Source organism: Metarhizium robertsii (genome assembly GCF_000187425.2).
Source record: "Metarhizium robertsii ARSEF 23 chromosome Unknown MAA_Scf_1, whole genome shotgun sequence".
NCBI classification, from domain to species: domain Eukaryota; kingdom Fungi; phylum Ascomycota; class Sordariomycetes; order Hypocreales; family Clavicipitaceae; genus Metarhizium; species Metarhizium robertsii.
Window position 1 is genome coordinate 5,145,883 of NW_011942149.1, and position 15,400 is coordinate 5,161,282.

Here is a 15,400-nt window from a genome sequence, read left to right on the forward strand (position 1 = left end):
GACGAGGTCACCCTGATGCGAGTCTCGTTCAAGCTTGAGCCAACGGGAACGAGAATTAGCATCTTGTCACCGTGCACAGAAATAGTTCCTTCTTTCGCTTGCTTCACGCTCACGGGGCGACAAGTACGTTTGTGGCGCGAAGGTATCGTTCACACCCGATAACTACCCGGGGTACTGTATAATATAGGGATAGCTCTAAGCTGCTCATCTGTCAAGCAACATGAAGAACATTCCCTAGCGATGGTAGCGGCGATCATCCAGGCATTTGAGACACTTCCTCTCGCAGGTGGGCAGAAAGATGAAAGCCTCCAAAGTAAAAGCAAGAAGCACATCAATCAGACTTGGAGACTTGACGTATTCACATAACGGGATGAAGACTGAGTGAGCTGGTCTTTCCTCGGGCGGCTAATAGTGTCGGCGCATGCTCCATGAGTCACGATTTATGACCATCAGATGTATTGGAATAGCCTCGATACGCGTGAGCAGGCGCGACCCGTCTTCATGCCAGCATTACATAAGCGCACCGAAGCAGTCGGCAACCCTGGGCATGTATTGTTGTCAACTCAATCTTGTCAACGCCATCTGGTTCATTTAGAATACTAACCGAATTCTTGCCAGAGACGGCTTCGCCTCAGCATTAACCCACGGCCAATCGACCGGCCCAGTCCCTGATCAACAGGAACAAAGCCCAGAGAGCCCTCCCATCAGCAGCGACGCTGCTCTCACTGATGGAATCAACATCACCAAGCCCGGCAGCTATAAGAATAAATCGTCCTGCAGCCCACCGCGAGGTTGCGCCGGCTAGTGCAAGGATACAAGCTGTATAATATTTACAATCCAACAGAATTCTCAGAGCCTCGATATTATTCGCTACGACTGCCCAGCCCAAGGGCCTAGCTGCAGCAGGGATGTCATACTTCCATATAACCATGAGAATTGGGAATAGCTTCGTGTAGGAAGATAAGAGCAATGCCGTCGAGACCGAATTTGGACGTGCATATCGCGGCATGATACCCAGTATATCAAAGGGTGAATACGACGAGCAGGTGAGAAATCGAATAATAAGATGGAATGCCAGTGTTGATAATGTGCAGAGAACTAAGAAGAAGAGGTATTGGACCGTAATGGGCTGCTGGGCCAGGTTGCCTAGGTTGCCTCCACCAGGGAACATGGCTGGACCGGCCCGTTTCTCGATGCGCTCCCACGTCAGATAGACATCAAACAGCAGCAGCAGGATGCCCAGTCGGATGATGGAAGGCTGCTCCGAGTGAAAGGCGGGCGTGTTGGTTAGCACGTGTTCAGTATCAGCGTTGGCACGCCACGAGTGCCAGCAAGGAGAAGGACTCAAAATGGTCTCGTGTATACACGGCCAATGCGACAGACAGTTAGTTGTACATACATCGAACCGATCGCCATTCCGCATCAAGGTGTTGTGGAGGAGATGCCTGTAGACCTGTTCACGGAGGTCGCATCGCAATTAGCACCAATTGACAAACCAGGACGGCTCCTCCTCGACGCGGCAGACGGTACAAGCACCCAAGGCCATAGTTACCTGCGGCTTGATCAAGACCAAGTCTATGAAGATGACGACAAAGTCATGCTCGACATACTTGTCGCAAAAGAAACCGCAATTTCGGCAGACGCTTAGGCGAATGTTGTGTCCGCTGGACTGGTCACCAGCGCCCGAGTATTTGGTCCATAGCGTCTTGACAGGGTGTCTACACTCGATACAGATTGGCATTATATTGTAAGTAGTGCGAATCTATGAGGCTGGCACAAGCGATGGGTTGATGATCAGGGATGCCGTACTCGGTAGGCAGACTCCGAGATGTGCGAGGAGGATGGCAAACCGTGGACAGCGGGTGCTCAAGCGACCAATGGGAGGGGTGTTTGGATGTCAGGTCCAAGTTCCTCGTGCATACAAAGTACAGAGCTACGGAGTGATATATGCAGCTGACCCTGGCCTTGTTCATGTTAGTGCATAGTTATTTCTTCTGCATAGTGTTGAAGTTGAATTATGACCTTATAATTGTGGAGCCAGGGGAAAAAAGGAAGGCAAAAACAAAAACAGAAGCGCAGGGCAGACCACAGACCACAGACCACAGAGACCAGACTGTGCCCAATTTCACCTCGGTTTGGATCAAGGAGTTGCGGCAATTGCATGGTATTAATGAACACAGTGTTAGGCCCAACGCCAGAAGATTGCGTTGTAGCATGCATGTACTAGTATTAGTACCAACGATGGCTGGGTGGCTGGATCGCGCTGTTGAGTTGCCGAACCTTTGGGTTCCAAAGACGCCAAATAACCCAACCGAGGCAACTTCGCAGACGGATTATATCAAAAGAAGAATTAGTAATCATCAGGAAAGCTCACCAACATCTATTTTGGCTGCTGTAGACCAAATTTCGAAGGGGGCATGTGCAATAATGCAGAAGATGGCCCTCTTGAAGGCTGAGAATGAGCAACTTCGACCGGCAAATGCAGCACTAAGCAAGCAGCGTAGATCCAGAAAAACACGATTACGTCAAGGCAGTAGTATGAGCATTGCTGAGGGTCACGCTCTACAGGACCAAAAGGATGTTGATCAGCAGGTACAGCAAGAAAGTCGCCAAACCAGAGGTCGGAAGCCGAGGGATAAGACGAACGGCCGGCGATGTGGTAGATGCGGCAAGACCGGCCATAATGCGCGCACTTGCCAGATCACTGTAGAAACATCCAGTGAAGAGGATAGCTACTGATTTTAATTGAATTCTGCCGTCGTGGTTGATTTTTTGTATAATCTTTGCAAGAAGGTGGTTTGGGGTGGCTAGCACGCTTGGGGAGGAGTACGGTAGTGTTGGATAAGTATTCGTTGAATTATAACCCTACATTGTGGAGCCAGGCGAAAAAAAAAGGAAAAACCAGACGAGACCACAGACTTGACTGTGCTCAATTTCACCTCGGTTTGGACCAAGGAGTTACGGCAAATTACATGTCAATGAGGAGCAGAACGTCAAGCCCAACGCCAGAAGATTAGTATTTGCCAATGATGGCTGGGTGGCTGGATCGCGCCATTCACGGCCCGCCCACGATTCCTCCAGCTCCGTGGCGCATTCCCTTGTCGAATCGAGTTGCGAAAATGAGGCGACAACTCTGAAAATTACAAGGGTATCATTGACGCGATCTGAAGCACTATGTGTGGGGGAAATGGTCGCCGCAGTCTGACAGGGCAAAATTTGACCCTCATTTGCAAGCTATGGAATGAAGATGGTACCAGTGGAAATGCTCGTAGTCGGCTTCTTACACTGATGCCATTTGTCTACGGGTCAATGCTATCAGGTGAACAGGGCCAAGATCTCTAGACAATGCCAAAGGCTTCATGCCATAGCCGCAGATAACCTCCACGGGTAGATGTGAGGCGCCAATGCGATGCAAGACTGACTGTCGGAAGGTGATGAAATCCAACACAAACTGTACTTAGCTATGGGGCCTGAAATACAAGATTCTTAAGCATAATGTAGACATACTCATGGATGATAGCGAGTGAAATTGTCAGGGCCTATGCTGCTTAAATAGCCTCACGTACGTGGTTATTCAGCCTACCCACGGCATGATTTAAAGACCCTAAAAAAAGGACACCATAGCCTCTGGTTTGAGAAATGACTATTGAGTATTTTAGAGACATTTTAGCTTTATCGGACAGCTTAAATGGAGGCCATGAGGTCCTACTGCCTTACCCACTGACTATATTGCTCTTGCCTACCTAGTAGCTATAGCCATACATGGGCATTTTAGAGTAGAGGGAGCTCTACCCACCACGATTCCTCCAGCTCCATGGCGCATTCCCTTGTCGAATCCAGTTGCGAAAATGAGGCGACGACGCTGAAAATTACAAGGGTATCTATCATTCAATGCGATCCGAAGCACCATTTGTGTGTGGGGGAAATGGCCGCCGCAGTCTGACAGGGCAAAACTTGACCCGGCGGGACGGGACACCGGTCCTCGTTGCAAGCTACTATTATAAATGAAGACGGTGCCACGGAGTAGTGGAAATGCTCGTCATCGGCTCCTTACTGATGCCATTTGTCATGGTCAATGCCATCAGGTGAACAGGCCCAACATCTCTAGACAATGCCGGAGCCTTTATGCCACAGCCGCCGATGGCCCTCCACAAACAGACCTCAAGTGCCAATGTGATGGAAGGCTGACTAAACTGTACTTGGCTATGGGGCTTGAATTTAAGATTCATAAGCTTACATATGTACATACATACATAGACATGCCCATGTAAGTATGATGGTGGAATTGCCAGGGCCGATGCTGCTTAAGTGGCCGTTATTCAGCTCACCCACAACACGATTTAGGGACTCCAAAAACATACATACACCATTGGCTCTAGTTTGAGAAATGCCTCTTGAGTATTCTAGAGACCTTATAGCGTTATCGGACAGCTTACATGGAGACCATGAGGTTCTACCGCCTAACCCACTGACTATATTGCTCTTCAAGACCGAGCAGCTATAACCATCGGATCATTTTATCCATGTACATACCATGACAGCATCAGAACAAAATGGGGACCATCTACTGTTCTCTATTCTCTATGTTATTCTTTTCACGCTCTGCGTGTACATGTCTTCTAAATGCATAATATACACTCGCCGCGCCATTCGCTTCTCTCTCCACCGAAAGCATTAGTCTCCGGTTGTATACAATTGGCTTTTTTCTATACCAGTCGAACTAAAAATGGATATGTAGAAAACCCGACACGCTTTGTCGGTTGCTGTTCATGATAACCAGCAGGTAGAGTGGGTAGATTGATGGGTAGAGCGATGGGTAGAGTAGTGGGTAGAGCAGAGGTAGAAAATAGTACAGTAGAGAAGATAGATGCACGTTGTCACGGGACCAAATGAGATTAATTAAAAGATAATGCCACTATATTGCGAGAATACTAAAATGAAGATGAAAGAGATACGGGCAGGCGAGTGGATGAGTGGACGTGTTAGACGCGTTAAGTGCTATCTACGGCTGTCTTACACTGCCCCACTACCCCGCGACACTGGCCGTTGCCACACCGGGCAGCATCTACACTCATATAAAGAGGTCACTACAATTTATAATAGGTGAAATCAACAAAATTACACAGCTTCTCTAAGACTTTGGCGTTCTTAATCTTACGATATTATCAAATGATAAATTTTGTTTGACCAGCCAGGAGTGGGTAGAATGGGTAGAGCTCTACAATGCCCAAGTATGGCTATAGCCATCGTATCATTTTTATCTATGTACATATCATGACAGCATCAAAACGCAAAGGCAATTTGTCTACTGTTCTCTATTCTCTATTTTATGTTTTTCACGCTATACGTGTCCACGTCCTCTAGATGCATAATATACACTCGCTGCGTGATCGCTTCTCCATCCACCGAAAGCATTGGTCTCCGGTTGTACACAATTGGCTTTTTATACCAATCGAAATAGAAATACACATGTAGAAAAATCGACACGCTTCGTCGGTTGCTGTTCATGATAACCAAAGTCTCGCTTTACCCCCCGCGGAAGTGCTGCAGGCTAAATTCAAGGCTTTGCGTAAGCAAAATTGAGGGGAAGCATTCCAACCAGATCTTTTTTTTTTCCTTTTCCGCGAAAACAAAACAAGCTACAAGTAACACAGGGCAATGCAATATAAGGTCTGAAACATGCATGCTTCCCCGCGGAAGTGTTGCAGGCTAAATTCAAGACGTTGCGTGGGCAAAATTCAGGGGAAGCATTCCAACCGGACGTTTTTTTCTTCTTTTCGCAGCAACAAGCTGAATGGTAACAGAACGATGCTATATAAGGTCTGAAACATGCATGCGTCTCAACTCACGTGGAGTTGGAGTTGTCCGCACAGGACCAAACCTTGGAGCTTCCAGGCGTGTTGACAATGGTATAAATGATCCGCACAGGACCAAGCCTTGGAACTTCCCGGCGTGTTGACAATGGTATAAATGGCGCTATAAGTGCCAGCAATCATCAAAAAAGTCCCGATGACGACCACAAAGACACTGGAAGCCACTCCAGAGCACCACCATGGCTGTTTCCGGCCGTCGGATCTCTTCCAGTTGTCATACATCCACATGAAACCGGGTGGGGACTCCAGAGTACCATCGTGCCTGTTTCCGGCCATCGGTTCTCTTCCAGTTGTCGTACATCCACATGAAACCGGGTGGGTGGAAGCACAAAATCGGGCCGAGAAGTGCTCCAACAAGTGCAATAAGCTGTCCAAAAATGGGGATGGCGCTAGCAATCACATAGCCCACAGCGGTGATGGCAAAGGTTGAGCCCAGCCAAACTGCCCAGTGCTTGGGGGTGTTGGAGGCCAGATGCTTTTCACAACGGTGATGGTAAAGGTTGAGCCCAGCCAAACTGTCCAGTGCTTAGGGGTGTTGGAGGCCAGATGCTTTGAGTTACGGAGGACTCGAACGAAGATGGATTTGGCGGCAAGCTAGAGAATCACGGTTAGCTGCTTCAATTCTTGTTTGGCGATGGCTTCATGGGGGAGGCTAACATGGATGAGCAAAAGATCGGTGACCAGCAGACCAGGAAGAAAGATGTAACGGTTAGCTACTTCAATTCTTGTTTGGCGATTTCTTCATGGGGGAGGCTGACATGGATGGCCAAAAGGTCGGTGACCAGCAGACCAGGAAGAGCAATTCCATAGGCGACCTTCTTAATCAACGGGCCAGCCGAGCCGAGTGCAGGAGAGGCAACATAGGATCCGCAGAAGTAGTAGAGATTCCATACGCGACCTTCTTAATCAATGGGCCGGCCGAGCCGAGAGCAGGAGAGGCAGCATAGGATCCGCAGAAGTAGTAGACGACCACACCGACTACGATGTACGCCAAAGTAATGACACTTTGGCACACCATCAAAGCCTTGGTATAGTGCTTGGGATCTCTCATCTCGCACGATGTACGCCAACGTAATGACACTTTGGCACATCATCAACGCCTTGGTGTAGTGCTTGGGATCTCTCATCTCGGACGCAATACTGAAGAAAGTTGGGGTGCCGGCATAAGCAAAGATGAGTGTTGTAATGGCTCCCAGAGCGTCGCTGAAGGTGGGGTTCTTGAAAAGCTCGTAATCGTAATGGCTCCTAGAGCGTCGCTAAAGCTGGGGTTCTTGAAAAGCTCGTAATTGGACCTCCAAGGGCCCTCGTAGTCTTGAGAAGCAGTCGAAGGTTTACCCTGGACACCGACGGCGATTGTGACGGTGAAAACTAGACGATTCAAGAGTTAGAACAGGGCCGGACGTGAAAATTCACGGTTGTGCCCAGAGGGGCGTAAACTCACCAGCGATAACAATGGAAGTTCTCCAAGGGCCCTCGAAGTCTTGAGAAGCAGTCGTAGGTTTACCCTGGACACCGACGGCGATTGTTACGGTGAAAACTACATGATTCAAGAGTTAGAACAGGGTTGGAAGTGAAAATCCACGGTTGTGACTAGAGTGTTGTAATCTCACCAGCGATAACAATGGAAGTAACACCAATCCATGCCAACGCACTAATCTTACCCAGCGTCTGGATACTCGCAAAGGTGAATCCAAAAACCGCCGCCACTGCAACAAACACGGCAGTACATGCGCCATGGGTGGAAAGGGCATTGAAAGCAACCGAGATGCCAATCATGGCTGCGGCAGATGCAAAGGTCAAGACTGATGACGAGACTGGTTAGCAAAGCTCACACACACCCCTGGGCCGTGCCCACGCTCATGCTCATGGTGGTTAGTCGGTATGTGCTTACTGAGGGTAAAGGCAACCCCAAAGACCTCACGTCCACCCATGGGTGGAAAGGGCGTTGAAAGCAACCGAGATTCCAATCATGGCTGCGGCAGCCGCAAAGGTCAAGACTGATGACAAGACTGGTCAGCAAATCTCACACCCCTAGGTCATGGCCATGAGTCGGTACTTACAAAGGGTAAAAGCAACCCCAAAGACCTCACGTCCAATGCGCCCAAAGATCAGGCCGCCTGCATCGTCAATGCCGTATACTTGACGGTGTCGGAGCTTAAAAACACCAATCATATAGGCCGACCAAGTGGTGACGGTTCCAACGAACAAGAGAAGGATGACACCGGGGATGAGCCCCGTCGTCCATGCCGTATACTTGTCGGTGTCGGAGCTTAAAAACACCGATCATGTAGGCCGACCAGGTAGTGATGGTTCCAATGACCAAGAGGAGGATGACACCGGGGATGAGCCCCACGGTGTCAAAGACTGACGGGATCGAAAGAACACCCAGGCCGATTTGCGTCTTCATCATGAGATCAAAGACTGACGGGATCGAGAGAACGCCCAAGCCGATTTGCGTCTTCATCATGAGAGCAGCGGTTCCCAACCATCCAACCTGTTGGCCGGGACGATCAGCATATCGAGGCGACAGGAACAGGGTCAAAGAAGGCCATCAGTGCTTCGGCTTACATTGCGGTTGATCAGCATACCTGGGCGACGGGAACAAGAAGGGTCAAGGAAGGCCACCAGTGCTTCGGCTTACATTGCGGTAGTTGGGCCCATCGTCTGTGATGTTTCCAAAGACAGCATCGCTAGTCTTGACCTCGGTATCGATCACTTCTCTCTCAGACCGAGAAGCAGCAGGCTCGATCTGGTCCGAGAGATTGTGGGGGTCTTGGGAAGTCTTGGACATGTTGGCCAGTGACTATCCGTCTGTGATGTTTCCAAAGACGGCATCGCTGGTCTTGACCTCGGTATCGATCACCTCTCCCTCAGAGCGAGAAGCAGCACGCTCGATCTGGTCCGAGAGATCATTGTGCGGGTCTTGGGACGTCTCAAGCTTGGACATGTTGGCCAGTGACTAGACCTGGGGAGCAGGATAGTGCCAGATGAGATGAAGTAGAGACAGATCGTGCTCGAATGCGGAGAATATCATGGGGTACGGGGAACTATTGTTTTTTATACTCTGGGTCTTCCCCGTTGGCCGTTGGGGCCAAGATAAGATGAAGCAGAGACAGATTGTACTTGAGTGCGGAGAATATCATGGGGCACGGGGAATTACTATTTTTTATACTCTGGGCCTTCCCCGTTGGCCGTTGGGGCCAATATATTTCAATGGCAAAACGAGACTGGATGTGTCGATAGTCTGGGCCCGCCGCCGCTGCGCCTTGGTGTGAGAAACGTACAAGTTGGGAAAGAGCCAGAGAGAAAAACTTTATTCTCGTTAGTAGTGCTGGTTACGGGGAAGCGGGAAAGAAGAGAAAAATCCTCCACCACACACTTGCCCATTTGAGGAAGAAATTTCAAAACGTGTCGATAGTCTGGGCCCGCTGCTCGTTGGTGTGTGAATGTATAAATTGCGAAAAGTCTAGAGAGAAAAACTTTATTCTACTACGGGGAACCGGAACAGAAGAGAAAAATCCCTCCACCAGACACTTGCCCATTTGAGGAAGAAAAATGGAGAAAATGAGAAAATGATGTGCAGATCAAGAAACTGACTCGTACATACACACAAGGGTTTCCACCCGAACCTTGAGCCTATGCTTAATTATAATTACCTAGCACCTGCTGCTGTCTAAACATTTACGTACTCATGTAGGTGATGGCACAAGCTAATTCACACTTTCACTCGACATTTCAACTTGACCAACTTGTCGAAAATGCCCCTTTGGCATCACTCTCAGGCTACGCTTGAGTCCTTAAACCCGATTGAAAAAAAGCATCGCCATAGATACGAGAAGATGATGTGCAGATCAAGCAACTGACTTGTTTCCACCCGAAACCTTGAGTCTATGTATAATTGTACCAGACATAATTACCCAGCACCTGCTGCTCCCGTCCAATTACTTTACACATTCATCGTCTCATGCAGCCAATGGCGCAAGCTATTTGCCCTCTTCTTCACTCGACATTTCACCGTGACCAACTTGTCGAAACTGCCTACTTACTGTACGTATGCATTTTCGTGGACTCGGCTATGCCGGATCCCGCGAGTCGAGACCAAACGAGTCAGTCTGCCCATTTACCCTTGCAGAACATCCACAGCATCCACTCCATGCATAACAACCGCTGTATCCAAGTCTTCCAAGAACTTTGCTCTGGTAATAGTTACCTAACATGTATCCATATATCCCACCCCCTTAATGCCGTCGACGCGCCTCACATGTTCCTCTCCCCACAGGGCCCCCGAACGCCCCAGGAACTTGCCTGTACATACTTCAGTTCTTATGACTGCTGGCTTTTGGTAGCGATGGCTGCATTAATCAGCATAAACTATCCATTGGCTCGAAATTGATCCCCCAGAATACTTCTGCGGAGCCGCGGCGGCATTAAGGAGATATGCCATGCAACTTGTGTTACAAGTACAAGATAAAAGGAAATGCGCCCTCCAGCAACTGTGGATGAGCCGGGAGCGGCACGCCTACGTCTAGAGAAACCAAAAGCATGCTTCCCAAAGTGTGTTTTCAACATGTCAAACACAGTCCAGTTGCAACGTCGTCTTGATGTAGTAGCCTCAAGTATAATAAAGTCAACAGCAGCGCCGACCCAAGCACCAATCGGGAGTCAACAATCCTTTACAGAAGTCAAGTCCGACAGGCTGAAACTTGGAGTCATACATCTACCAGCTTTAAGCCCAATACAAGCCCAACAAGTGTCTTTTCACCCGAATATCAAGCCAGCAAAGCACGCGTCTAGTCAGTTGCGTTACGACCGCGCCACGCTGGGATAGCCATCGCTCGCAACATTATATGTCAGACAAGGATGTTGGGTCAGATTGTAACTGGAGTCCTTTTGGTATGTGGAGTTGGAACCATGCCGACGTGGGATACTATTCAAGTGGAAGACCTAGCAGATCCGGGGCATTCTTGATCTCACTAGGCCTTGCTCCGTACTTGACAGAAGATACCTCTAGTTCAGCATCAAGGATGGCAATCTGCGAATCGCTGACGACAGCTATTCAGTCCCGACGTGTTCCACTATTTCTCTTGTGGCCATGCCAAGCAACTCAGCAGTTTCCAATCAAGGGCAAGTACAATCTATGTACTGCGTGCATACGTATCCAGTAATCTATCGAGTCCTCGATAATACCCACCATCCTCAAGGATGATGAAGCTTTGTGGGTATCAACTACTACCCCAGACGCCGCTTCCATACTGACTGGAACTTTGAACTCGTCGTTGCTCGGACGTCGGTCATCTAGTTAGTGGGCGTCGTAAAACACAAACGAGGCTTGCGGAGCCGAGTTTCAAATCAAGGCATAATGTCCAGTCTCTTTGAATGAATAGTCGCCTATCACCGGCATAGCCAAACTACGGCTTGATGTCCAGTCTCTTTGGATGAATATCGCCTATTGCCGGCATAGGAAGAAAGTTGGTGTCAAAGAGGACAATGTGGATATCGAGTGGGGCGCTCCTCCGGAAAACGATCTTCATGGGCCTTCATAAAGATCTCTCTGGGCTGCAATGCCTGGTTCTGAGTAGTCACTCCTTTTTCACGACGAACATCCCTTGTTCTGCCCCAAGGAGATGAATGCACTGTAGAGTCCAAAATCGCACCTGGTGTGTCTCGGCAATCATGAAGCGCCAGCGGCGCACGGTGCTTAGCCGTAGGTACAATGTTGTCAAGACGGGAGGCGTTTCGAGAACTCTGTTGGGTGAAATGTCATAAAATTTTTGCGAGAGTGGCGTTGTTTTACCATTGGCCAGTAGCAGATCTATCATTTTTAAGGTTCAAGCCACCACGCAGCAAGGCAGGATTGGCGATGCCAACGCTTAGCCACATCACGTGATAGATTGAGGAAGCACGCTCCACCAAACGTGGCTTGACCATGAAATTTTGTGGGGCAGGCACGATTAGTCAATTTTTTTTTCCCTCTCTCTCGAGGCAACCACAGCCTCTCTTTTTTTTCGCTCTAATCTACCATCACGGCCGTGAACCTACCTACCTAAGGCGAGCCTCTGTCGAAAACAATGGCGGAAGACGCGAACGCTGGTATGTACACATCCAATTTGCAGGCTGGCTCACAAGCTGTTGCAACTCGTCAAGGGAAGCCCGAATTGCTAACCATGGTCTCGCATAGCTTGGCCCTTGGCCGATGCCGCCCTCACTCAGGAGATTCTCGATCTCCTGCAGTCGGCTACTCATCTTCGCCAAGCTAAGAAGGGCGCCAACGAAGGTACGTTCACACTGGGTTAATTCGAGGATGCTCGTCGTAGCAGAAGGGATATAGCCCTTGTGCGTGGGGATGATTAGGGTTATTTGCTAACAAAAGTTGGTAGTGACCAAGGCTCTTAACCGAGGTACATGCGAAGTTGCTATCTTGGCCGCCGATACCGAACCGCTCGCGATTCTTCTTCACATTCCCCTTCTCTGCGAGGATAAGGGCACTCCCTACGTCTACGTCCCCAGCAAGACCCTCTTGGGTCGTGCCTGCGGTGTCAGCAGGGCAGTCATTGCTGCTAGCATCAACTCCAACGAGGCCAGTGAGCTGGCTGGTCAGATCAAGGCTCTCCGCGACAAGGTTGAGCGACTCGCCATCTAAGGAAATACCGATTGCACCAAGACTAGGATTGTGAAAGCATGGCGGACGAGGGGTAGTTCTCAAATCTTGCCATGAATTGGCGTATTTTGATGACTAGGATTCTTGAGGGGACCTGATGGTTTCCAAAAGTTGGGAGTCAATTGCTACCCATGAAGGATCTGACGGACAGTCGGACAGTCTTGCATTAACAGAGGGGAGAGGGCAAGGCATATTTTAAACCTGTATAGGACCTGGTAGGCAGCGTTCGTATCGCACGCTTCAACTAGATCAGTAAAGCAGATGAAACAAGAGAAGCGTTGAAATCTCCGCAGCTGACAAAATTCATTCATGCCCAGCCGTGGTGAAGCCGTGACACATATGCACCCAAGTGCGTCGGAGGTAGGAGGGCGTTAGTAATGACAGCAGAGAGCGAAGGATTGAATTGCAGCTGACACCGGCTGTGTCACCCGCCCACGCGTCTTGGGCCAGATTTAATGGGAAAACGCCGCTTGGTCCGGTAATACTAGGGCTAAAGAAATCAGCATCGCATCAGCTCCGCCAGTAATCATGACAGTGCGTCAATGTGTTGCGGCCCCAAAGCAATCGGCGGCGAGCCACGTGGCAGACCTCATGGCAAGCAGGCAGGGTACAGGGATGCCAGCAAAGGGTGATATCGAAAAGACTCAATCATTTTATTAATATTGAGGGGGGAGCTTTGACCCAGCGCTTTGAGCTCACTGGGCCGGGACAATGTGGGAACAATTGGGCTGGTGCTCTCCCGTGTGGGCATCCAGGCTGAAGGCTTCCTGTCATGTCTCCCCGAGGGCGGATGGCAGCGAGACAAGAGCAGAACAGAGGATGGACGTCGACTCCAGAGGAATAGCCCGTTGGTGGGTGAGCAAAGCTGTCAATGTTCCAAACATGGTACGGGTTGGGGTGGGTGAATGTCAATCAATGTACATGTACGGAGTACTACAGTACATACTTTAAGTAAGCACATGGCTGCATGGGTCACGGTCCCATTCCCATCTGCGTGCGCAACGAGCGAACGGAGTTAAACAAAGAAGCCCGGATCCGCGGACCAGGCAGGACAGCTTGTGCACACCAACCAGACTTCTACATGCGTCCATTGTCCACGACATCAACTCCGATGGCTTCACTATCCGCAGCTTCCCACACCCCCATTCACTCGCTCCCGCTCGCGGCAGCACGCCACACCAGCTCATCCAGCGACCAGACACATGGCTCGCTTGGACCGCTAAGCTTTCGCTAGTCGGCCTGACGGTTGAAGCCGTATCAATAAATACTGGCCGTTGATTTTTTATTTTATTTTTCCGCCCCTTCTTCTTGTTGCCTCTGCTTGCCATTTATCCCTTGTTCTTCGGGGTCCCTCTTATGCTGCTGTCTTGTCGCCAGTCGACTTCTGGTCTCTGGCGTAGATTGCACCCGCAACTTGGCCTCGCATCACGACGACATCCCTTTCCTCTGGCCCATCTCGGCGTCATGGCGTCTACATGTACGGACCCGTCGGGCTCGGCTGCCGCGGCTGGTGCCTCAACCACTTCCTCCTATTCTACGGCCGTTTCTAAAATCCCGGGACGATCCAGTCTTCCCGACGAAGCGGCCTTGAACCCGCATCACATCATCAAGGCCGGCAGAGTGTCTGGATTCAAGAACCCGTACCCGTCGTGGTCGAATCCGGCAAACTTGACTTCCATTCTAAAGAATGTAGTTTGGTGAGTCGATGTAATAAATTCAACCAAGGAAATAAATAAATGTATACACGGTCCTCGGCGAGGCAAACTAACACGTGCATGGCAAGGCCCACGATAACCGGCCAACTCAAACGACCAGACACATCACCACCCACCGTGCCCGTCCAAACCCCCGAATGGCTCCCCAGCCGCACAGCGTCGGACAAGCTGCGCGCGACGTGGCTCGGCCATGCCTGCTACTACGTCGAGTTCCCTTCGGGCCTGCGCGTCCTCTTTGACCCCGTCTTCGAGGACCGCTGCTCGCCCTTCAGCTTCATGGGACCCAAGCGATTCACCCAACGGCCATGCGAGCTCCAGGACATCCCCGTCATCGATGCCGTCCTCATCAGCCACAGCCACTACGACCACCTCTCGCACAAGTCGGTCCTCGAAATCCAGAAACACCACCCCGACGTCCAATTCTTCGTCGGCCTCGGCCTGGAGACGTGGTTCCGCAAGTCCGGGCTCAACAACGTCACCGAGCTCGACTGGTGGGAGGACGCCGACCTCAACGTCAAGGTCAAGACGGGCGAAGAGGAAGAGACCTTGTCCGCGAGGGTCTCGGCCCTCCCCTGCCAGCACACCTCGGCGCGGTCCCTCTGGGACAAGGACACGACGCTGTGGTGCTCGTGGGCCGTTAAATCAGGCGACAAGTCCGTCTGGTTCGGAGGCGACACGGGATACCGCGCTGTTCCGGCCCTGCCCGCGGGCACCGACGACTACGGACCCGAGTATGAGGCGCTGCCGCGGTGCCCGCAGTTCAAGCAGATTGGCGAGCTACGCGGGCCCTTTGATCTGGGCCTGATCCCCATCGGCGCGTACTATCCGCGCGTGGCGTTTTCCGCCATGCACGCCAATCCTTTTGATTCCGTCGAGATCTTTGTCGATACCAACTGCGAGAGAGCCATGGGCATTCACTGGGGCACCTGGGCCTTGACCATGGAGGAGGTTCTCGAGCCGCCCAAGCTGTTGAGGGAGGCGCTGAAGAGGAAAGGGCTACAGGAGACGGGCGTTTTTGATATATGCGATATTGGCGAGAGCAGGGAGTTTTGATGCATGTGCCCCTTTTTTTCTGCGTTTGTGTTTGTGAGTGTGTCTGGTACTATGGGCGTTTGGGATAGATGGAGATTATATTGCCTTTTCTCCCCCTTTGT

At 50.5% G+C, this 15,400-nt stretch overlaps 5 protein-coding genes across 5 annotated transcripts; 3 read left to right on the forward strand and 2 right to left on the reverse strand.

The window, feature by feature from the left end:
* Nucleotides 1–637: 637 nt before the first annotated feature.
* Nucleotides 638–1,741, reverse strand: MAA_02012 (Arv1-like family protein; the record flags this gene model as incomplete). Its single annotated transcript, XM_007820010.2, has 2 exons — nt 638–1,445; nt 1,497–1,741. The coding sequence occupies 2 exons, from the start codon at nt 1,739–1,741 to the stop codon at nt 638–640; spliced, it is 1,053 nt and encodes a 350-aa protein (XP_007818201.2).
* Nucleotides 1,742–2,241: 500 nt separating this feature from the next.
* On the forward strand, nt 2,242–2,739 carry MAA_02011 (uncharacterized protein; the record flags this gene model as incomplete). Its single annotated transcript, XM_007820009.1, has 1 exon — nt 2,242–2,739. One exon carries the CDS (start codon nt 2,242–2,244, stop codon nt 2,737–2,739), a length of 498 nt encoding a protein of 165 aa, XP_007818200.1.
* Nucleotides 2,740–6,269: 3,530 nt separating this feature from the next.
* On the reverse strand, nt 6,270–8,664 carry MAA_02010 (Amino acid transporter, transmembrane; the record flags this gene model as incomplete). Its single annotated transcript, XM_007820008.2, has 10 exons — nt 6,270–6,467; nt 6,632–6,691; nt 6,772–6,877; nt 6,945–7,115; nt 7,166–7,241; nt 7,315–7,410; nt 7,484–7,687; nt 7,934–8,126; nt 8,152–8,367; nt 8,515–8,664. 10 exons carry the CDS (start codon nt 8,662–8,664, stop codon nt 6,270–6,272), a joined length of 1,470 nt encoding a protein of 489 aa, XP_007818199.2.
* A 3,277-nt stretch (nt 8,665–11,941) lies between these two features.
* Nucleotides 11,942–12,513, forward strand: MAA_02009 (Ribosomal protein L7Ae/L30e/S12e/Gadd45; the record flags this gene model as incomplete). The annotated part of the gene is made up of 3 exons (XM_007820007.1): nt 11,942–11,963; nt 12,052–12,147; nt 12,251–12,513. 3 exons carry the CDS (start codon nt 11,942–11,944, stop codon nt 12,511–12,513), a joined length of 381 nt encoding a protein of 126 aa, XP_007818198.1.
* Nucleotides 12,514–13,995: 1,482 nt separating this feature from the next.
* Nucleotides 13,996–15,299, forward strand: MAA_02008 (NAPE-hydrolyzing phospholipase D; the record flags this gene model as incomplete). Its single annotated transcript, XM_007820006.1, has 2 exons — nt 13,996–14,228; nt 14,315–15,299. The coding sequence occupies 2 exons, from the start codon at nt 13,996–13,998 to the stop codon at nt 15,297–15,299; spliced, it is 1,218 nt and encodes a 405-aa protein (XP_007818197.1).
* Between the last annotated feature and the right edge of the window lie 101 nt (nt 15,300–15,400).